Source organism: Egretta garzetta, unplaced genomic scaffold (genome assembly GCF_000687185.1).
Source record: "Egretta garzetta isolate BGI_Z169 unplaced genomic scaffold, ASM68718v1 scaffold5, whole genome shotgun sequence".
In the NCBI taxonomy this organism is placed as follows: domain Eukaryota; kingdom Metazoa; phylum Chordata; class Aves; order Pelecaniformes; family Ardeidae; genus Egretta; species Egretta garzetta.
In genome coordinates, this window is record NW_009259707.1 from 289,518 (window position 1) to 313,432 (window position 23,915).

The 23,915-nt window shown below is 44.8% G+C and overlaps 2 protein-coding genes across 2 annotated transcripts in view; one reads left to right on the forward strand and one right to left on the reverse strand.

Annotated features, from left to right (window-relative positions):
• Nucleotides 1-10,114, forward strand: part of TMEM255B (transmembrane protein 255B) — a 70,885-nt gene extending 60,771 nt beyond the window's left edge. Inside the window, exons 9-10 of the mRNA XM_009638959.1 lie at nt 4,697-4,840; nt 9,947-10,114. Of these exons, the coding sequence (XP_009637254.1) occupies nt 4,697-4,840; nt 9,947-10,114 (312 nt within the window). The remainder of the gene's footprint in view (nt 1-4,696; nt 4,841-9,946) is intronic.
• Nucleotides 10,115-14,792: 4,678 nt separating this feature from the next.
• GAS6 (growth arrest specific 6) overlaps nt 14,793-23,915 on the reverse strand; it is a 43,621-nt gene continuing 34,498 nt past the window's right edge. The window contains exons 12-16 of the mRNA XM_009638960.2: nt 22,950-23,114; nt 21,224-21,392; nt 19,424-19,596; nt 18,399-18,627; nt 14,793-14,944 (exon numbers count right to left, since the gene is read on the reverse strand). Coding sequence (XP_009637255.1) covers nt 14,793-14,944; nt 18,399-18,627; nt 19,424-19,596; nt 21,224-21,392; nt 22,950-23,114 — 888 coding nt within the window. The remainder of the gene's footprint in view (nt 14,945-18,398; nt 18,628-19,423; nt 19,597-21,223; nt 21,393-22,949; nt 23,115-23,915) is intronic.

Below are 23,915 nucleotides of genomic sequence, written 5' to 3' on the forward strand. Positions count from 1 at the left end.
CACCACTCAGCTTGGTGTCATCTGCAAACTTGCTGAGGGTGCACTCGCTCTCGCTATGTCATTGATTAATATATTAAACAGCACTGGTCCCAGTACGGACCCCTGAGGGACACCACTCGTCACTGATCTCCATCTGGGCATCAAGGCATTGACCACTATGCTCTGGATACGACCATCTAACCAATTCCTTATCCACTGAACAGTCCACCCATCAAATCCATAGCTCTCTAATTTAGAGAGAAGGATGTTGTGGGGGACCATGTCAAAGGCTTTGCAGAAGTCCAGATAGATGACAGCCGTTGGTTTTCCCTTGTCCACTGTTGTTGTCACACCATCATAGAAAGCCACTAGGTTCGTCAGGCAGGACTTGCCCTTGGTGAAGCCATGCTGGCTATCTCGAATTACTTCCCTGGCCTCCATGTGCCTTAGCATAGCTTCTAGGAGGATCTGTTCCATGATCTTCCCAGGCACAGAGGTGACACTGACTGGTCGGTAGTTCCCAGGGTCTTCCTTTCTACCCTTTTTGAAAATGGGTACAATATTTCCCTTCTTCTAATCCCCAGGAACTTCACCTGACTGCCATGACTTTTCAAATATCATGGAGAGTGGCTTGGCGACTTCATCGGCCAGTTCTCTCAGGACTCTGGGATGCATCTCATCAGGTCCCATGGACTTATGTATGTTCAGGTTCCTCAGGTGGTCACAAACCTGATCTTCTCTTACAGTGGGAGGGCTTTTACCCTCCTGGTCCTCCTCATGTGGTCCATGAGGAGAGTACCATGAGGTACATGAGGAGGGGAAGGCAAGCATCATTTACAGTAAGGCCTTGGTAGAGCACAGCATCTTTCCAGTGCTGCTAAGTATTTTCCCCTGCCTAGATGTGAGTGCCTCCACCAAGGGCAGCTGTGGGAGTTGCTAGTGCTCCCCTGAGATGGGGAAAGGTGCATAGAGCCATCCTGAGTCCACCTAATCTGTCTTGTACAGACTGGGGCTTATATGGGATTTGGGCTGATGCTTCATAGCAGGGCAAGCTCCAGCTCAGGCACTTGTCTGAGGGGCCATCACTGCACTGCTCACAAGGGATGCCAAGCTGAGGAGATGTTCTGGGAGAACTGGAGTCTCCAGGACCCAGCGTTCCCTTGCTGGGAGGCAGAGCCTGGGTGAAGGTCTGGGTCCTCTGACTGGGCAGCAAAAGCCATACAAGGAAATCACAGCAGTGGATGTGCAGCTTCCCCCAGGCTTGGCTGGAGTGAGCCTGTTGGGGCTAAAGCTAAAAACCTGACCTGTATAAGCTGCTTAATGTCTCCTCTGCAGCAGGAGTGGAAAAAAACCCTCAGTAGCTTAAAGGAAAGATGAGTTTGTGTCAGTTACCTCAGGAGAGGAGCCATGCTATGCTTGTGAAAGTGTTACTAAAGCAGCGGTCCAAAACGCAATGACCCCTCCTTGCTCCTGCCTGTGCTTTTTCATGGTCCTTTTGAGTGATGTACCAGAGCTGGTTTGCAAATCTGCTGCTCGCTTTTGTTACGAAAGGAGGAACTCTCGGGGGAAGACAGGGGCCAAGAAAACATCAAGCAGAAGAGGGAGAGAAAGGGGCATGGGACTGAAATAAGAAAAAAAAACATTCAAAATGGGTGGGAGAACAATTTTCCTTCCTTCAGGATGTCACCTTCCCACAGAAATGCTCACTGCCATTTTGCAGGGAGAGCTGCAAAGCCCTCTGAAACGCCTCAGGGCATTGCTCCGAGGTTGATTTCCAGAAAACACAGGGCCAGGCTGACTAGTCAAACAAAAAAACATCATGTTTATCTCTGGGGAACGCTGGCAGCCAAAACATGTTACGAAGGGGAGAGTTTGCAAAACAGCGCCATTGCCTCTAAACCCATCATATTTCCTGGACAGAAAAAAAAAAAAAAAAAAGTGTGGTTTTGGTTGTTGTGGGTTTTCTTTCTTGTGACAAATTCCCTGCAGACCCTGGCACGCTCCCCGTGGTTTTGCTGCCTGCCAGAAGGCCGTGCTGGCTCAGTGGGAAACATTTCATCCTCTCCTGACGCCCAAGGTGTCAGCTCTCAGTGGCCCCTGTGTCATCTGCTGGGTGCTGGGGGAGCTGCGGTGGTTACGATGGTACCCTCCTTTTCAGATCTACAGTGTGCTTGGATACAGGACGCCGGCTGGGCAGTTACCTTAAAGTCACCTTTAACAAAACACGGATTGAGATATAATGTAAATATAAGTATGTACTCAGAGTATCCAAAATGGTAAAACACCGTGATTATCTCTTACAGAAGGCAGAGGTAAAGAAATGCATGGAAAACTTCACTTGCTGGTACTAAGAGTTAATCTAGCAACTCCCTTCCCTGCTTCCCGTATTCATCGGATGACTTGTAGATGTTTTCCTGACACACTTTGCCAAGGAATCTGCCTGTCCTAGGTTTAGGGTTGCGTTAATCAGAATTACTGATTGTCCTGGGGAGCTTGCTGCCTTTTTTCTTTTTCTCAATTAGTCTCCTTCTTGAAGTCCTCAAGGGAATCTGAACAGGTTAAGTATCATTCCCTTATCCCCTCTTCTCTTCCCTCAGCCTGATCTAAAAAGGAAACCGAAATGAACCCCTAATTACCGAGCTTCACATCCTAGCACTAGTTCAACTAAAGGTGCAGTCTGGCATTGAAAAGTAGTCGTAGCTGAGAAATAAATGCTTTGGCAGGTCTGTGTCAGATCAGGGAGCTGACCTGCCTTGCTCTGCAGCTGCCCAGTCCAGCCCACAGCCAGCAGTGCTGGCCCAGCCAGCTGGGGGGTGGCCAGCCAGCCCCTCCGGCCACAGCCACGCTCCCTGACCCGAGGTGCCCGCATGGCACTGGCAGCACTCCCTGGCCAGTTCACAGCTCCTTATCTCTTTGGCTTGGGTGGTGTTTCAGTTTAAAAGGTCTCCACCTACCCTTGTGTTTTATGTGACTAAGTTAAGATAGTGTCATTACTGGAATACTTGATAAAAGCATTCAATACTTGCAAAACATTGCTGGCTCCAGGCTGGGATGAGATAGCCTGATAACAAGGTGCTTTGATCAGTGGATTTGGGGCGGATGACTCTCCGAAACTGTCTTCTAGGAGTCTTGTGATGTTCATCCTTAGCAATTGGAGAGGGTTGCTGCTACGGATGGAGAGAACATCAGAGGGCTGAGAGAGGTTCCTGGGAGAAGGACAGCAGCACCCAAAGGGACCCACACCAGAGAGCTGGTGACAGATGCAGAACAGGCATCTGTGTTTCACGCTGGGCAAAAGAAGTGTTTCCTGCCACGTTACGTCCATAGCTCACCCGGTCAGGGTGAGCCATGTCACTGGCCCCAAACCTTTGGGTCTGAGGCAGCTCCTTAGCTGCTTCTCGCTACTCCTGTCTGAAAGGCAGTGTCTCGCCATTTCTCACCACTGTATCCACCCAGCAGGGCAAGTAGAAGGGAAGTGTTTTGAGGATGGTACCTTGAAGATGAGAGATTTGCCTTCCTCCACGAAATAGGCTGTCTGCCTTTGACCCCCGCCTTTCTCTGCGCCAGCTCCTGTTTCTCCAGAGAGCTGAGGCCTAGATTGTCAGGGAACCTCATGTGGTACATCGGTGACCAAGGCAATGTTTTCCATGTACAAACAGAACTAATATATCTCTTTCTCAAGCACAGAGAGATTTCACACTATCTCCAGAGGATGCAGTGGTTTATGTGTCTCTCTGATAAAACTGAAAGGAAATACCAGAAAAAGATCCTGGCTGCTGCTTTCAGCATTTGTCTGGCAACCACCATATTTTATTATTTCAGTAAAAAGAAAATTCCATGCTCTCATGTAGAGGAATCTGCTAATAAAAACAGAGGAGAGAAAAGAAACCACTGAATTTGTCTCGCTTTGCAAAGCAGAGGGGTGGGAAAATCTTTCACAGAGCTCTACTGTCCTTCACAAACGGTTGTATAGCACAGGGGCTTAGGGTTTACACAAGCCCCCTTTCACATTTAGCTTTTGCGCCTTTTTTTTTTTTTTTTTTCTCCCAGTTGTATTAGCTGGTTTGATACAAGCTATTCTTTCTGCAAACTTCACCTCACATTGCAGTTAAGGGACATGCCAATAAAGCCACGGGATACGATGAAGGACTTACTGCAGTAGGAATGAGATATGCACATGGGGGGGTGGTATTGGACAGCCAGCAGCAAACGCCATTTCACAAGCAAGAGGGAGCTGTGGAAAGAAGAGCAAGTGGTCTGGAAAGGGAGATCTTTCTACATCCAAGTAGGAAAACAGAGAGAAAGACATGAGGGCATCAGGTAGCTGCTATTGGAAAGAGTCTGCAGCAAATTGTGAAGGGCTGGGTGTTTGGTGCTGGAGTGGATAAGAAGAGGTGGTCAAAGCTGTATGCTGTGCTCTTCAGGGTGTCTCGGGTCTGGAGTCCTGCCAGTGCTTCTGTAACTGGTGCTAGGGAAGTACCAGCAGTCTTTTTTCCAAGGGAAGAAGATTAAAATAGCCGTGTATTTCTGGTCAGAATATTCACTCCAGATACACCCTCCTCTCTTTCTGTCTGCTCCTTGGTTTTTTGTAGCACTGGTATTGTGTTGGAAAATAGAAAGCTGTTAAATTGCCTAGTTGCTTGTGTTAGGACCAGTTCCTGTTCCAGCTCCCTCTGCACTGTGCTGATGTATTGTTGTTGTCTTCTGTGCTCAACAGGTACCTCTGTCCCAAATTGCCTTCAGTGCTGCACCTCCACCCCAGATCCTGTACAATCCTGCCCAGCAGATCTTGACATACGCTGGCTTCTGTCCTTCTGCAGCAACTATTTCTACATATCCATCCTACCCGTTACCTCTTCAGGTACAGTACAAAATGGCACCCTTATTACTCCATCAGAAAATCGTAAGCTGCTACGGTACAAACTCTACAGTGGTAGATCTTGTCTCCTGGGGGTTTGAAAAGAGGCAAGGAAGCTGGATCCCAACTCACAGACTCATCTCTGGGACGACTTAGGCTCGGCCTAGTTCTCAGGTCTGTTCTCAGATCTCAGGCTTTCTCTGGTTGTCCTTTGGACTCTGGCTGCTGGCCAGGAATCCTAATGTGGGATTAGAGCTGTGCTACAGTAATCATGAAGGTGAACACAGAGCCCACGTTGGGCAAGATGAAGCAGTAACAGAGGCATTGGGGAAGCCGAAGGAAGCATCTGACACACACAGGATTTGGCACACCTTAGCCCACCTTACTTTTAGTATGGAGATAAATAGATTAAGACTCAAGAAAGGGGAGGAAAGAAGAGGTCTGTGAAACTGAGTGATATGGAAAGGACTGTGGATGGATAGTAGTGATAACTTCCAATCACACAAAGTTTTGGTTGCCCCAGTAAAGATATTAAGTGGTAAGATAAGCCAGAAACAGGAATTGTTTTTACACACCAGAGAAGATTGAAATGCCACAGGATGTTGTGGAAGAGTACAAATGAGGACTTAGGAACATTGGCTGCTGTTAAAGACAGGGATTCAGGTGTCACTTGCAGCTCAGCGAGTCCCCAAATGGCTGCCTGCCACAAGAACCAACGGAGGCTCATCAGAAGACAGAGCCCTTTTTCTTTTAGCTTCCTATAAGCGTCTGCTATGGGCCACTTCTGGGAGACAGGTACAGAGCTGCTACGGCAGCTGGCGGAGGTTGGTGAGCCTTACTGACCAGCGGCGGCCAGCCTGAAGGCAGGAGAGAGAAAGCTGCTGGAGGTGCAGCTTCCTCCCCTTGCAGGAGAAGGTACAACTTGAGCTGAGTCAACACTGCTTCACCTCCTTCAGAAGGATGAGGTACGAGTCGTGCTCCAAGCCTGTGCTGTGTCCAGCCAGAGCTGGCCTGGAAAACGCAGGGAGTGGTGGCTGAGGATGGTGTTTGCTTTTTTTTTCTTTGCCCCAGAGCAAGGTGAAGAACGTAGGGCGAGCTGGTAAATAACTAAATGTACTGAGACCCTGGAGCAATCATAGGAATTTTTAGATTTTTTTAAAGCACGGTAAGACTGTTTTGTTCTGTCCAATGCCTTGTTATACTTTGTCTGTGTAGTGCTAGACCAGTGGGTACTACAAGTTTTGCAATACTTCTTAATTGAAAACACTGCATGTTTAGCATGAGCTAGCTGTGGACCAGCTCCCCATGGCCTCCTGGGCTACGTCTGTTCAGGGCCAGTAAGCTACCAGGCACAAGCACTTGGACACGATGCTCATCCATGCCAGTGAATTGTTAGCATGCTCCTGGTATGGATTTGGCCCAGACCACCTAACAGCCTCCCAGCAACGCTCAGGAACGGGTCAGACGTTGGCAAGGGCAATGGTCCGTTCCCAGTAGGTAGTGTGCACACAGACAGTCACACTGGTTTGGTGGTAAGAGTTCAGCTGTAGGGATGTGATATGTGCTATGCCAGCTGGCTTCACACCCAGAGAACAGTCCTTGGCAGGTCTTATTTATTAACATAAATGGGGCCAGGCACTTTTGGAGACCACGGGTTGAGAGGAAAAAAAGAACGTCTCTTTTTGTTTGCTTTTAGCTGAAAAGCTGTGCTGTTCTGCAGCATTCAGTTAGCACGTAGCCAAGAGTAGAGAGAGAGGGGGATAAAAACAGATGAAAGAAATCAATTAAGCTGAAAAGATGCACATAAGTAGTCATGAGGTTCAATTGTAACTCTTCAGTCCTGTGTCCACTGAGAAACAGAAATTTACACCAAATTCTTAACTGCATTCCAAAATAAACACGGTTATTTTCCTAGATTTCTACTTTTTCTAAGAAATGTGTTCATTTATCTTCTCTCCCTTTCATAACATTCAGAGGCAGACACCACCAGCTGTCCCCAAGCCAGGAGAGGTTAGTGAGAAGCACTGGGCTCTAAAAGGGAAAGCGCTTAATCCTTTTCCTGGAAAAAAAAAAAAAAAAAAAGAAGAGCAAGCCGCCTTCCTGTATGTACGGTTCATTATGTTGTAGTTTGGAGAGAAGTAATTTCTGCATCAGTATATGAGTTAAAAAAATCATAATAAACTCACTCAAAGCTACAAATGGTGAATGTTAGAAGTAGACCCCATTAGGAACAGACAGAAGCTTAACTGTTATCCGCTTTCATTGCTTGAGAACTGAGGGCTGAATCCATGGGGCTGGAGGTCTTTGTGACCCATCTCCTTGCTCCAAGCAGTGCCCAGCTGCTGGATTCAGGCCTTCACAAGCTGTGCTCAGCTGGTCCTAGTTCTTAAGGCCACTACACGCCCTGGGGCTGGGATTCATCTGGCTAAACGCAGGGGCTGTTGGCATGCAGGGATCTAGTGCTGCCTGATAAGGTAGCCACTGGGCCCCTGCTGCCACTCCAGGAGGGTCCAGGTCCTGTAGTCCTTGTGTCACATCTGTGTGGATGTGGATGTGGATATCCTGTGGCATCCCGAAAGGGCTGGACATATGTGAGCGACTGAATTGAGCTCTAGCTGGCCATAGTGTAGGAGACCCTGCTACAAATGCACCCTAAAGGCCTTTCCACTGGCTAGGGGTGGGATTCAGTTGCAACATGTCACGTGCTGTGCGCTTAAATCTCTATGTTCTTGAGCCTTTGAGTGAGACATCAAAACCTGAGGCTGAACCCTGTATCCTAGGGGTGTAGTTCAGGTGCCTAAAGATACGGCATCTGAGATGGCCTAATGTTTGCAAGACATCCATACAGGGCTGGCTGATGTGGGCCAAGATCTACATGAGACTCACACGTATTTCTGGAGCAGCTGGCAGAGGATGCCCTCGGGCCATCTCAAAAGGCATGACGGCTTTGCTTCCACGTAGATCAAGATCCACACAAGATCCACACAAGGGCCCCAAGATGCACCTCTCTCCTCAGCATTCCCTTCGGCTTGCCAAAGCTTTGGCTAAACACTGTTCCTAAGCCCCTGCATCTGTCCCCAACTGCGGCAGGGTCACACACATGGTGGTTCAGTACAACAAAAGGAGCAAGACCTTCTTCAGCTAAGAGTTGGGAGAGGGTGGGGGGGCAGTGAATTGATGCCACTTAATGAAGCAAAGCAGTTAGCAATCAATTACCAACTAATAACTCTAGTTTGAACCCTCACCTCAGCCAGAGGAAATTCACAGCCATAGTTCCTCCTCCTGGCAACATATCCCAACTTGTGTTCGTCTGGCATGCAACACACCTAGCCTAAGCGCTGCCCCCACTTGCATGGACTGAAGCTCCATTAGCTCAAAGGAGCTGTGGCTCCCACCCATTCATTCCTAGACCTCTTCTAAATCCAGTATTTCATTGAATAACTGCTTGCTGGAGTGGCAAACAAAGTCTTTAAAAAAACCCCACAGCCTGAGCCAGTGGTAAACACTCCTCAGTTCACCTGATGCTTCCTTGTCCACAAGCAGAAATCAGCCAAATGTGCAAGAGAAAGGGCAATAACAGGAATGTAACCGGCATTTCTTTTGTTTACTGTGGCATGTGCTAACAGAATCAATCATCCTTTACCTGTATAGTTCAGTCACAACTAGTCTCGGTAGCCGACCTGCCAAGGGGTCAGGTAAATGATGAGCTGTGCAGGGACTGGTGGCAATGACAGCGGTAGGGGTTGTGCCAGTCATTCCTGCCGGAGGAGAACTCACTACCGAAGCAATTGCAGGCAGCGATGGAAACAGTTCCTGCAGTTTGAGGGGGGATGGAAGCAACAACTCCAAAATAAATAAATAAATTTAAAAATCCCACCCAAAACCCCAGCAACTACGTTTGGAGCTGATCCAGCTAGCAGGTCTGTCAGTATTCCTGCACTGCCTCCTGGAGAGTTGAAGGGCATAATCAACCTTCCTGTCAGGACATCCCCATTCTCAGTCATTAAAGTCACCCTGTGGTACAAATGCGGGACAACATTCTCCTCTCCGTGGGGGTCTGACCCAGGGCAGCCGCCCCTGCTGCCCTGGAGCCCCGGGGAGAAGCCAGGCGCCGTGGCGTGGGGCCTGCCAGCCCTGGGCAGCTCTGAGGTGCCGTTGTCCAAGTGCCAACCCTGCTTCTGGCCTTCTAGATGGCAGCTATTAATATTTTTAGCAGCAGGGAGCAGCGTTTACTTGCCCGGATTTTTCATTTCCCTTGAAAATGATCCATGAATATTATATTTTGTTTTGGTTTTTTTAAATTCCAGGCACTTTAGGCCTGAACCTGAGGGGAGCTGAGCCCAGCTCTTCTGATGAAGCCCACAGACTGGCACGTGTTGACATATGAGGGGAGGAGTGAAATCCTGGCCCTCTTGAAATCAGTGGCAAAACTTGGTTTAAAGTAGTGGTAGGATTCTATCCAGATCATTAGTCCTTACATGCATTCTTCTGTTTTAACAAACTCTGCTTGGTCCTGAACATGGCCTCCTTCCTAAGCTCTATCTGTTTCTTGTGCTTCTTTCAGCCAAAGCCCCGCTGTAGCTGAGACAGCCAAAGTGAGAGACCTACAGGGCGACACAGGCCTACCTGTAACATTTTCTCTTAAGAGGAGCCTGCATTTGGCACAGGAATATAGACCTTGCATTTATGCAAGTATTATAACTGAGATTAATTACACCTGAGGTAATTTAAATGTCACAGTGAGGCCTGGAAACAAGCAGCTACATGTAACCTCATCAGCCTGTCGGGTGCAGCGCCTCACCCAGGGAGCCAGAGCGTCTTTTCCTGCAGAAATTCCTGTTCTGCTCTATGGCCTAGCTGTGTGCGCTACATCTGCTAGAAATGACTTGGGTTACAGATGGAATCTGTCTCGTCTTGCCAGACACCATCACTGCTATACTTAAGCAGGTGCTTTAAAACCAAAGTGAGCGCTGTGCTGCAATGCATGAGACGTTTAAGCATGGGGCTCATTATATACACTTACATGGCAAACACAATGCAGAGCTGCAAATGGGGTTGTAATCCTTTACTGAAGAAGGGTTGTTTTTTTTTTTCTTTGTCTATATACAGCCTGCCAGCAGTTTTCCAGGAACATCATCTACTGACATTTCTTTATCAGAAGAAACTCAGCCTCCATCTCAGTCCAGCTCCAACTATGGTCTTCCCCCCAATGCTCCAGCCCTCTATACACCGACTTACTTCTTGCCTGGAGAAAAGCCTCCACCGTATGCACCATAGAACAAAGAATTTATCTGAGGTAGCTGGTAGGCTTTTATTTTGTTTTTAAGAAACCTCTGGAAACCGTGCTGTGCAGGCACTAGACTTCCCAAGGAACCCACCGCAGGGTGTGTTATGGTCACTCTGCTTTTACCCGCATCTCACTGTGAGCAGAGCAGAACCCTGGGAACGTAAGGGCAGGCACATCACCAGCGGGGTGACCAGTCACCACCAGTTTGCCTGCAGTCAAATGCAGTGTTGCTTTCTGGCTACCATAAGCATGAGTTTTTTTCCTTCTCCATCTACTGGAGAATGATTTTTCTTCAAGAGGAGAAATGAAGAAGGCAGCTTGGATACATATTCTGCTCTCATAAACCGCTATAGAGGGGTTTTAGCTTGTGTTTTCTGAGTGGGTAGTCTGGAGCTCTCAGAGTCAGTCATTTTGGGTAGGAAGAGACCAGGTGTTTGTTTGCTTGTAGTATTTATTTACTAACCCTTTTTGGTGAAAGTGTTGTACCAATAAAAAAAGAGTGTGGCAATTATTTTACAATAAAATTGACTGTGTATATTTATACTGTACCTAAGGCTGTGTATATTTGTAAGGACAGGAAAACAAAAAAACAGAGGGAAAAGGACCCTACTGAATAGTTCTCTCTTTCAAGTTTCAAACAGAAAGGTTAATCTTATTGGGACTATTTTATTTGAACTTTGTGCTAGGCTAGTCTGCGTAGTAAAATCTGCTAAAGATGCAACTTCCAGACAGGTTATTTAAGCTGCACTTCAGTGTTCAAATTAATTCCTTTATAGGACCACAACCAAAACCACTCTGTTAAACCCCAGTTACTTATTTTTGATCAAGAGCTAATCCAGATATTTTACAACGACTGAAGCAGAATGGATGAAGGGTCAGAATTCCTTCTGGGTTTTTTTAATTGTTGTTGTTGTTTTCTCCTATACCTGCAGCAGTGCCGTCGACAGGAACAAAGTCTTGTCCCTGTCGCGTGCACCCTGCCCCTTCACTGTGCGTCCCCTTAGCTGGGATCCTTCTTAGCATGTGGCTGCCATATTTTGGGGCAGGAGCAGCTCTACCAGCACGGAAACCCATCGGACTGCTGCCTCCCATCACTGCGTTTTGCTCCTGCAGGAAGGGTGGTGGTGCTCCTTGCTCTATAGATCTTACAGTCTAGACAGCAATGAAGCTCTAGAAATTTCCTGAAAGGCCAAAGAGCAGAGCAGGGAAAGGAAGGTATTTCTCATTAACATTTTAAGCAGCTGCTTCATATTATGAAAATATAAAAAAAAACCCTATATAAACAAAACCAGCCTACTTGATGGTTTCCTTTGAAAGGAAGTGACACCATCAGACCAGCTGAAAATAGAACAAAGAATGATCAGCCTTTTACATAATATTTTCCACCTGTCAAGAAATTTGTTAATTTATGTCTTGTATCTCTATGTTATAAAAGCAGATTCAGGACTAATACAGATAAGATCAGAGGTTAATTTACATGTTTATAATTTTCTTATAATTTATTTATAATTTGTTCAATTGAGAAGGATTTTCTGCAATGCAAAGTTTTAGGCCAGCGATGTTAACATCAGTGGCAGGGTGCATTTATTGTTGACAAGGTGACTTATATGAACCTGGTTAAGAGAAACAGAAGTCAGAGAGTAGACCGTTATTTTTCCTTTAAACATTAATTTAATGCCTCCAAAATGCTTAGTTCTTGTGCAAACGCATGCTGTGAAGAGCACAATCACCCTGATCATTAAATGAGTGGAACTACAAATTTACTTCTTTTTACTCCCCCTGAATACTACTAGGGGGACCACCAGGGTTCATTTGGGGGACTCAAAGCCCAGAACAGACTCACTCCCTTTGGGTTGAGCACCTAGACTGCTAATAGAAGAAAAAACAAATCAGTATTTCTCTTGGGTCGAAGCACAGTGACTGAGAAGGAATGAAGGAATGCTTCACTTTTTTCTTCTTTTCAGTGGTATATAGAAGCTGCTGCCTCTTCCTCTGCCGTGGTACTGCTGTAGGGTATTAAAACCAATCCAGTTTGACACAAAAGACCCTTGCTTTCTGTAATTCTCCAGACTTAAAAACTCTGGCTTTCTCTTCTAAACCATATTTTGGGTTGGGGGCATTGTGGTCTATGCAAAACATATGCACACATGCACACATATGCACAGTCCGGGAGAAATTTTTGCTCTGAATTAGATTGGTTTAGAAAATGGAATTACAGTCTTTTTTTTTCCACATAGTATTAAGTCTGAAACTGCAGCGTACCACACTGTACCACAGGATTCACGTTTCCAGGATCCAAAATAATTCTGGCCTCATAAATAGTACCACTTACATTAACACAAAGGTCAGACATGTTTGTGATTCATTTATGCCACATGGTAGTTTTTTGGGAGCTACCACAGCAATTATACAAAAATGCCAGTCATACGACTATTTTGCTAACATGCTTCCTTTGAAAAGAACAAAGTAAACCAGGGTTTGTTTCATCTACTTGGTTTAAAAAATAGTAGGTGTCTTCCAAGTTTGTACTGTTTTCATTAGAGCTACTCCAAGTTAAAAAGATGGGAGATGCATTTTGGTAAAGGACTAAAATAACCATGAAAAACACACAGAAAACAAAACACTGCAGTGTGGAAGTGCTGTTAACCCCAGTATCTTCAGGATTCCCGGCTCTCACTGGGGATACTGAACTAATGTTTCCTGGGTTCTCCAGCATATCACAAGTTGATCCAGAGCCATCAGCTCTAACAGAAAGCACTCTCAGGAATAATGTGGTTTCCCTTGCTCAATAAAAAAAGCAAAACCACAGAACTACTGGGTTTTCCTATCCATGAACACTCCGCCAGTAAGTTATTACTGTCTAGCAAGCAACCATCCTTTCAAACTTGCATCTGGTCACACCTGAGTATAAAGAGTCTTTTGACAGGTCCTTCTGTAAGTGTAAATGAGTAGGCTGGTTGAAAGCGATAAAGTCTGGTCTCTTCTGCCCTGCTGCGTTACTGCTGACTACTTTGGTCATGATGCTATGATGTCATGCTGTCTAATGACTAAGAGAGTACCTTCCCCTGCTCTGCTAAATAAAGCAGGGATCCTTACCAGCAAGCATGTTTGCAATAGTCTTTCCCCCTCTTCCACCTTTTCCTCTGGGACAGTTATATCTCCACAGCTTGGTCACAGATGTCACATGTGTGATTTATTAGGCTAATCTGTCATCTGCCTATTTGACTAGGCAAAACATGATATAGAATGACCAGGAACAATCCATAAATTCCATGTTAACCCTCTGAAGCATAGGGCAACCTTAGCCACCCACTTATTCGGATTTCCACCAGAGCATATACCTATCTTTCTCAGTTCATCAATCTGATACAAGACAAACACCAAAAAAAGCAGGATTTAAGTGCCAGAAGCAGGCTGGGCAAAGCCTGCCCCAACTTCACAAGGATAGCTTAAAAGCCGAATGCACTTCATGGCTCTACAACCTCTCCCGAGTAAACCCCCATGCATATTCTCACCACACTGCAATTCGGCCTGGCTGACTCATGTTCTCAAGCCTCTCTGCTCCCACTAGGCTCAAGTGAATGAGCCAACCTACAAATTAAGTAGCAAAAATATGTCATTGCCAGATAATATTCCCCAATTCTTGACACCTCATCATTTGCTTCAGCAGCTATCGACACAAAAGCCATATGGCTTTCAACTTATTGAGTCGAGTCTTCTAATTGTGTCCTGCTGACCCAATTTTGTTTTCCATTTTCTGTTGACCAAGAGTTTTTCTGAAGGTCGCAATTGAGCCTTCTGTCTGTGGTACCAGAAAGAGAAACTCTAGCAATAAGAATAGCAGCAACCATTTGCTCTCCAGCCCAGAAGATGGATAATACTGACATAAGCACTTAAACCCCCCCACCGACAAATAAAAAAACCCAACCAACCAACCAACCAACCCCCCGCCCCAAGTGTAATCTCCACATCAGGCATCGCCTGAGCCATTATCTCCAAACACCAGAATACAAAATAATCTCAGTACAGATAAATTAAAAACTCGTATGTAAATATTTTATTCTCTCATATTTTGCAAATCAGAAAGCAGTGTTTGGTAATAAAAAATAATACAGAATTATTATTTTTCTACCAACCAACCCCCCCCCCGCCCCAAGTGTAATCTCCACATCAGGCATCGCCTGAGCCATTATCTCCAAACACCAGAATACAAAATAATCTCAGTACAGATAAATTAAAAACTCGTATGTAAATATTTTATTCTCTCATATTTTGCAAATCAGAAAGCAGTGTTTGGTAATAAAAAATAATACAGAATTATTATTTTTCTTCCAGTCCACACTCATATATTACCAGGTTTTCCACATTACAGATAAAACTGTCTCTTACAGTCTAAAGGTAACATTCACTTTAGGTATATTCTGCACTTTTGGCTTATTTAATATTAGTCTTCTGAACTATTTACAAATATATTACAACCTTTAAACCTCAAAGCAAAGGAGTATTTCAATAATCAATCTGACATAAGGATCAGTAGCTCCTACATAACTTCAGTGTTTAAGAGAAACTATACACGCAGTGCAGTAGGTCTGAATAATTTATATCTTTAAAAAAAAAGAAAAAGCATTGAAAGTTTCTGAATATAAAACTTTCGCATTGCAGTGGTACCTACTGACCCGCCTCAACTGGAGGACAGGAGTGTGAGGTGATGTCACTGTGCTTGTAGAGAGCCTCATCCAAGTCCAGTGCCTTATTGTTCAGCTTGATGGTCATGCAACCATGGTAGGACGCGGTGACCGGAGTGGAAGTCACAGGAACGTCTGTGTGAAAGGGGAGATAAAACAGGCCAGTTTTGAATAAATACCTGCCCTACCTATATCCAGATGAGCATTGCTTCAATGAATTCAAACTCTCCTCTTCTCCACTCCGTGATTTCTGCCTCTGCCCCGGCCCTCTCACCAGAAGGCAAGAGCATGATCACAGACATGGGGAAAATGCCGTCTGCTCTTGTGCACCAAAGCCCTTCTCCCAGGGCTGAACCCTTCCTCAGCTGCTCTGCATCTCTGCAAGGCCTCCACTCCCAACAAAACTACGTGCTGCACAGCAGTGAGGCTTCACTCCAGCTGCACCCTGTGTTCACTCTGCTTTCCATCTTGATGTTCCCCTCCCTCCATCTCTGAACCTCTGCTTTGTCTTTAGTGGAGCTGTTACACCTTCCTCTAAGGGTCTCCCCCTCTCTCCAAAATATCTGCCAAAAGGTTATAGAAAGAATTTCATGACAGGAAGGCTCCTCCCATATGCAGCCTCTACCACTTGCTGTGCGCACGTTCACTGTTCTCTAGTTATGCACAAGGAGGTTGCTGGCATTCATCAGAAAGGTGCTGGAATACATCACTTGAGTTGGTAAGACTAATGAGACTAATTTTTTTTCTATGGAGATTCACTGGTGATGTACTTTTGATCAGTTTACCAGAGGCAGAAAACAAATGGCAAGGAGGAAGACACTACAGTCCAACAGACTACAGAAAATCAGTCAATCTTAGTACTAACTTCTGTAACATCATATACAAATTGACCTTAAATAAACAAAAACCCCCGCATCTAATAAAGTAATAACATGAAAATTTATGTGAACTGTGTCCTCTACCCTTCCCCAAAGGTTATTAGTTTATTTACCACCCAAAGCCGACCCAGTCAAGCTGGTTGTGCAATGGAAAGCAATGAATGTCTCAAAGATTATTTAACTTCACAGCGATGCAGGTAGCTAAGTAAACCCCTTATCTTTACACTGAAACAAGGACAATAGATTGTCCTGTTGACCTGAGATGATAGGCACTTCAAAGGGTTCTTCCTGGAGACATGCAGGGCCAAATTTGAAGCTGATGTGATCAAATACAGCTTAGGGCGAGGACAGACTGAGACCGAGTAAGAGAAAGAATATTTGTGTGGGCTCTGTAAGCCACAAAGAGATACTACAAATTTTTCAGCTTCCTTGCTGAAAAGTACCATTGCTTGGTAGTTGCTTAAACTAATCATTTTAGCTATTTCCTATTCCTCCCCATTTACCAAATTTTATCTGTGAAGTCTGCTTAAGAGAAGGGGGCATCTGTGTGGTAGTACCTCACATGAACGTAAACTAAATTTTGACTCAGGACAAGTTGACAGTGTTGGCTCAACTTGTTGGCTTGAACACTCGCCTAAGGAATCATGCAGGATGCTGCTACGTGTGCCACAGGGCTCACTGAAGGACAGTGTGGGCTTTCAGATGAATTTGTAAGATATTATCAAAAATTAATTTAAAAAATGTTTTCTTTGTGTTATAATTGCTAATCAGGTCAAGTATTTAATTTTCTGTTTTGGCTAGAAATGGATCCATCTGAAATGTGATTCTTTAAAGACTCACAAGTCTTGTTTAAAGGCTCCTTCATGTGGTGGTATACACATTGCCTAGGGAAAAAAACCTATACATCATATAAATTACATAATTTAGGATTTACCAGAACTGAAAATACCATAGAAAAAGTAGGAAATGCCTATATGTTCCCTCTTATCTCCTGAAACTCTAAATAATATTTCTTCCACATCTGCAATATTAGCTGTACTTAGGATGGGACGCACTACATATTTTGACCCAGAATTCTTTCTTTAATTGTGGCAAATGGAATAAAGACATTAAGTGTGACCACTATACTTTGGTTTTTTCCACAGGGTATGGGAGCAGGGAAAAACAAAAAACAATGTACTGTTTTCAAAATTTGAATGAACCAAACTAAGGTCTGACCATTTGGTACAGTTATTTAACCCAGAGTGATCAATCTAATCAAAGTGCTGAAATGTTTATTCCTTTGGCAAATGACAAGGCTTCTCGATGCAAGTGCCGGGTTCCTCTCAATGGCAAAAGCAGACCACAGGCAGAGATTCACATTGCTGAGCACAACAGATCGAAGGGGGAAAGTAGCTAAACCTACAGAAGCCAGCTGGGTCCAAACAGTCATAGGTATGATCTCTCACACTTGGTTCTGGCTAATTAAAAACCCACGCTTCACCCAGCATGGCTAGTCTAAGCGAACCACGGAGAATGTGGGACAGCAACAGAACGGGGTTGTTTTCTGAGCTGTGGCAGTCTCTGCTGCGCATTTGAGAGCTGCTTGGAAGAAAGCGAGTGGGATGTCTCCCCTGTGCAATGGCCAGCTAGGACAATTCAATCTGACACCGGAAAATGCCACATTAGGGGATTCAGCCTTGTTCCTGCCGCGGTGTGAACATCCCAGAGCTTGCGGCCTCCTCCTTTTAGGTGTGACGAGGAGCCATTTACATCATCGGCATAAATACTCTGTAAACTCTTGTTCGTGGTGGGAACAGTCACACCGTGTGTCCTGGCACACGCGGCACCTCAGCCACCCTCTTCCAGCCTGACTGCTTCGGCACCTACCAAGAGGCCAACATTGCTGCCCCTCCCTTGCTTGGGCAAGTAAGGGCAAGGTTTTGCTTAGCTGCTGGCAATAAAATAGGATGTACTGCTGTGCATCAGAGACATAAGTGTCTCCTTAACTGCATTCCTCAGCAGTAGCCACTGATAAACAAGTTCAGCCGGAACAAGAAACCCCCAAACTTAGCCAAAATTCACGATTCATATGAAAGTTTCATCTTCCAGGTTCAGAAGGGAGGAGAGAACTGACTTCCTACAAGAGGCCCTTTTGTTGCTGAAAAGCCAGCAAAACTATACATGGTGTTAGCCCCTTGGTTGTGCCCTGAGTACCCTCTGCTGGGAGGAAATCTGTTAATTGTGTAGCGCTGTGATCAGTTAAAACAGAACATCAGCCAGGGAAAATCACACTGGGCTTCCCAAGCTTCAGTCAAAATAATGTGAGACCCTGGAACTCCCCTCAAGGAGCGCTCACGCATGTTCATTACATTAATGAAGGAATGCAGGCACCTGTGGTCCAGCTCCTATGGATTTTAGCAGGTTTAAGAGAAGGTTCCTGCTTACAGCTATCCTTCAGATAAATCATTCCTACCTGACCAAGCAAAACCTCCTCTCTATTTTTGCCTACAGCTGTCCTCAGGAGGACACAATCATTCCAGAAAAAAAAAAAAATTGTCAAGCACGCCCTCACAACTGTTAAGATTACGTGCCTGAATCGCAGACAAAGCCTGCTCAAGCAGAAGAGAAGGACTCTGCCAGCTTGAAGGAACAGAGACAGTTTTCCTGACTGCCAGCTCAGCAAGGCGAGTTGGGAGCCTGTAGTCCACACTACAAAACTGGATGCTCACCTGGCAATCCTCCCACGTAGGTGTTCACTGTTGAGTGCAAAGAGCTCTCCAAGACAGACAGACTGTCCTCTAACTCAGAGATGCTTAGTTCGCTCTCTCCTGCTATCCCATCTACCCTCAGGGATAAGTGATCTTTCTTGAGGAAGATGTCCACAGAGTGTTCCTTCTTATCGCAGAGATTTATTGCCAGTCTGGATACAACAGTGTTCTCCAAGGCCATGATGATAAACTGGACAGCAGGGGAAAGAATTAAAAAGAGGCAGTGAGCAGAAATATACCCAGCCACGCTTATCCAAGACCAGGGTGATCCCACTGTGGCCTTGTTTTACAAAGATTTTGCAGAGCCACCAGATAATTAGCCTTATTACTACTGCTCATCATTTTCTGAGCTCATTTGCATAGAAGAAAAACTAATGAGCCAGTGGGACTAATTGTTAGTCTTAACCACTGTCTTCTCAGAGAGAATTCTGATCGGTTCTTACAGAGGTTGTTATACAGCACTGGAACCAAATAGACTAGAGCTGCCATACCATAAATGAAAAGTGTGTTTTAGAGAAATCATTCCTGATTTACAGTCATGTAATGCCAGAATCCAGCCCTTTATTATGAATACCTTATTAAATCAGTTGCTTCAGCACTCCATGGTAACTGGCCTTTCACAGCACCTGGAGTGCCACCTAAGCCTGTCTCTTCACTGCCTCGGGATTATTACTGATGAGCTCCAGAGAATGGGAATTATTTGCTTATGGCATTAAATAGCTTCTGTGCCAGAAAACATAACAAAATATGCCTGCATTCAAGAGACCAGTTCCATCTTGTACCTAGATGACATTTGCAAAGAGCTCCCTAGTAATGTCTGAATTTCGGTGTCAGCCAAGCACCTTCAGTCCCAAACCGTCTTCTGAACTGGTGGGTGCAAATAAGCAGGCAGGCAGGCAGCAAACCTGACAACCATTTTTGAGAATGACTCTCAGTGCCCAGGAAATCGCAAGGCACCTTCTCTAGAAAATCACTTAAGTCTGTACCTGTTGTTTCAGTTTCTTTGTGGAGTGATAGTCAATCAGAGAGAGTGACAGGGGGACAGATGCTTCTTCTGTAACCAGAGCAAACAGCACGCCAGTATCTGTCGCTGGTTGAATTGCAGCATTGACTTCTATTTCCCAACTTGTCTTGGTGTCGTTTCCAGAAGAAGGTTGCACTACAAAAAAAGAAACGCGTAGCATGACAAATGTAGAACTAACAGGTCAAATGGGTAGGCTGTGCAATTTCTGCCTGGAGAAGAGGACAGATGGATGAGCGTATGGAGGGAGTGCCACATTTCTTTTACTCAAAAAAAGAAATTCCAAAGCACCTGAACATAAAATCAGAGAAAAAAAAAACCGGCATCAGTTTCCTCTTGTTACCTTCTGCATTCTGCTGCCTTCCAGAGTGTCAAAGGATAAGGTTAAGCTTTTTTATCACAAAGAGATTCAGATTCCCATGGCTCTCAATCCAACACATTCAAAGAACTGCCGCAAGATAGGGCACCCAATTTTTGCATCGTACTTGGCTGTCCAAAGATAATTGAGGACTCTAAGTCCAAATCTGACATAGAGTAAACATTTCTATGAAAGCCTGAGTTAAATTGAAAAAGGATATAAGCATACTACACTGATCACCTGCCCAATCACTTCCTGATCATAAACCTCTCAGAAGCACTGAAATCAACTCTCTGGCATCTTTCTTTCTTACTGACCCAGTGCCCTTGTAATTTAAAAGGTGATGCTGGCAACAAAGAAAGATTTCAATGCTATTTCTGCAACCTCCCTACTTAGTAGTATTAGCTATCCTGTTTCATCACATCTTGAAATACAAGAAATAAGTTCTTTATAAAGCTTACCATTACAAAGCCCCCAAAAAGGAGGATTACTGTTTGTAGAAAAAAAAAAAAAAAAAAAAAAAAAAGATGCAGGTGCTGAGGACTCATGTCTGCCGAGTGCTGTCATCTGCACTTCAGATGCTGCATTGTCTCTACTTTGCAGCTTTTGAACCCATGTGGTAAATGAGACAGACACCTGACACTCCCTAATTTACAATGGCACAACAGAAAAAATCCACCTAATGATGCACAGAAGGCTTCTGCAGAGGAGGAATTGCACATGAAACTAAAATAAATGGTTGGCATTTGTACAGGTTTCAAAATAATGACAGCTGATCACACATATAAACAAACAGAACAATCCAGAATAAAGACAAAGACAAGGTGTCCTTCTGAGTGCTAAATTAGCGTGGCCAAGTTTGATTTGAAACTTGTTATTACTTTATCTAGGCCAATTTCATTCAGCTCGTATCAGGGATATGGTTAGTGTGTTCATCCCAAGTGTAATGAGTACCACCCAATGATTAAAAGTGAATCTGATCTTGGACATCTTCCTGCAGACAATATTGATTTTCTGTCCATCATAAGATATAGCGCTGTGGCTTGCAGCTCTCCCTATTTAGCAGAAAACAGCGGACGGTGCTGGAACCACCTGCGCTGCTGACAGAGGGGTGAGAAGCCCCTAATGCTGAGGGCGAGCTGGAACCAGCCTGGATGTCAAATGCATTACTCGGGCTACGCAGAGAGAACCTAACCTGTCCTGGTCAGATCCGTACTGGCTCTAACCATCGTACACGGCCTTCCTTCACTATGAACCACAAGTTTAGCTATTCCCTCTCCATCCACAGCTGCCAGTCTTTTCTGCATCAATCAACACTGAGTCTGGCATATATGTAAGTTTTAAACTGTTTATTAATCACGTATGGCAGGACAAAAGGTCAGAAATAAAAAAAAATAACTTACTTACCGTAAGTAAGATTAAACACAGCAAAACCTCGGCCAGGATAGAAAGACCCTCGTCCTGCTACAGAAAAGCACTGCATCTTTTCATTCATCTTTATGGTCTCTTGGATAGTGGTGTCCTCCCCGTTCAGCCAGTTCCATGCCCGCATACAACCATCCAGCCGAGGGTTTATCTGGGAAGATAAAGCAGTATCTCATGCCTCAAACTACTATTCAGTGAAGAATAGCTGGTTTTGGGTGCAGAGGAATCCTGAGTTATAGTATGATATCAAATATGGGAAAGCATTTTGATGTATTAATTATGAACGTGCAGACCAATTGGCAGCAATCCCAATCCCTCAACCCCATGCAAGTAAGTGGTCGGTATTTCTCAGGGAACTCACCTGAGTTTAGCTTGTCCCCACGGGACAGCAGGACACTAACTAATGCAGGTGCTGATTTGGTTGTATTGATTCCATTAGCTGCTTCTACATGCTGCACATCATTAATGCAATCTACTTCTAAAGCTCTGTAGCCAAAGCTTTGTAATTCCCATAATTCTGCATTGCAAATGCTGGAGGCTAACTTCAGGTTAAAAAAGAAAAGTATCCTTTATGTCATTGCAAACAGCCTTCATGATGCACAAGACTTTGGACCTGATCACGGTATAAGTTGTTGGCTTTTGGCTTAAGGGAGGGGTGCCTGAGCCACAAGATGGGCACCCCACTCTCCACACATCTTGTTACTTCCAGCTTCTAGTTATGTTATCCTGTACCAAATGTCAGCTTTAAAATGTGAGACAGTATGTACAGAGAAGGCTCCTTGCAAAGTGTCTAAATCAGTGCCATTACATCCAATTAAGTGAAGCAGGGAGAGAATTAAGTGTCTGAGCCAGGATAAAAACCTCAGGAGTTTTTGGCTCTCCATCCTGTGTTCAGACCACACCCTGAGCTTAATGTTTCAGACAAGCAGTGGCCCTGAATGGCTTCTTGTGAGGAACAGGAGCCTTCCTCAGCTGCTGCACTCCCAGTCACAGAGCCGCAAGCTTTGACACCTCATTTAGAAATAAAGGGATGCCAATTTGGGTTTCAAGGTGCCAACTCTGTGTGCGGTGGACATTCAAAACAGCCTGAGCAGCAGCTCTTTCAGAAACACAGCAATCATCCAATCGCACCCAAAGAGTGCCTTAACTTTTTTATTCATACACCCTATCTACTTGAATTAGGAGGAAATAAAGAAAAAAATAAGCCGCTGTTTTTCCTTGGGTCTTACTAAACTGAAATGGCAAATGCAGGCAGCAAAACTGTGATAAGAAGCCCAAACTTCGGTCACAACACAAAAAGTGCCTCCAAGGTTGTCTCCAGACCTAGAGGGGACAAGGGTACCCTCACGCAGCGGTGTGCCCACTGACCCACCAGGCCCTCTCATGGTCTCCAAGCCAGCATGACCACCTTTAATTCTCAAGGCTTTGCCATGTGCTCCGGTTTTGCTGTCTCCTAATTCAGCAGGCCAAGTGTGGGATACATCTCACCCAAACTTCCCAATCAAAAAAAATCAGGAGTCTCACCTTTGCTACTGGCTTAGGCTCCCTCTACAGTCAATGGAGAGAAAGCTGTATCCAGAAGGGGATAATTCCACCTGTTTCAAGGCAGGCTGAACTGCTCTCAGGAAGGACCTACATTACCCCAAGAGAAGACGAAATCAAGCCCTTCAGGCATGCAAAACAAGATGGGCAATCGTGCTATGCTTACCGGCAGAATAAGGTCCTTTGTTTTGAAAGGAATGCCTCCTACTGTCAAATTCAGCTGATACAGTCCTTTGTCCAGAGTAAACAGATCCGCTGAGACAGCTATTTTCATAACCGCATCCCTGTTGACCTTTATAACCAAACTTCTTTCGAGTTCTTCAACAGAGATCTGAAAAAGTAAAATTGCAAATAGAATAATTCAGTGTAAAAAGAACTTGACGTCTGCAGCCTCAACTAAAGGACAGGCGCCATTAGTGACATTCCCAGGATGGAGAAATGTTTTCTGTCCCCAAGCCTCTTCTGCTATCTTTTAAGTTATATTCCACCTTGATATGTAAATCTTTACTCTAGACAGCAACCTGGGGTTGGCGAAGACAGCCCAGCTATTTCAAAACAGCTACACAAAAATACGAGTGGATTACCTAAGTGGCATTTGTAGGTTGCTCTATGCAAAATGTAAATGCAATAATGAGTTATTAATGAGAAACTTCCCATTGCAACTGCATGTGAAAGGAAAAGCTGGGAAGACAGATAAGAAGATGTCTTTTGTTAGGCCGGTGGAAGATAAAGCAGAAGCCTTCCAGCCCCATTAAGTCTAGTCTTTGAATACTGACCCCAGAAAAAAGAACAACAGAAGATGTCATATTTGAGAGGGTAATAAAAATGTGTAATAGCCAATATTTTTTCTCTCAAAAGGTATCTGCAAGTTTTACCTCCCTGTCTCCAAAGAGGTACTTCTAGGAAGACTCTATCACTACTGAAATTTCAAAAAAAAGGTCACAATTTTAATTATGACCAAGCTGTACAGAGAAGCACCATAAAGCAGCCAGCGCTGTGGAGGGAGAGGAGGAGGCGAAGCACAAAGCTGACACGTAGCAGGCTGCTGAACAGCAGCATGGATTCCGTGCCTCGGGACCTGGGTCCTGCCACCAACAGGGTGTTCTGTGGCCGTGGCAGAAGAGGAACCTTT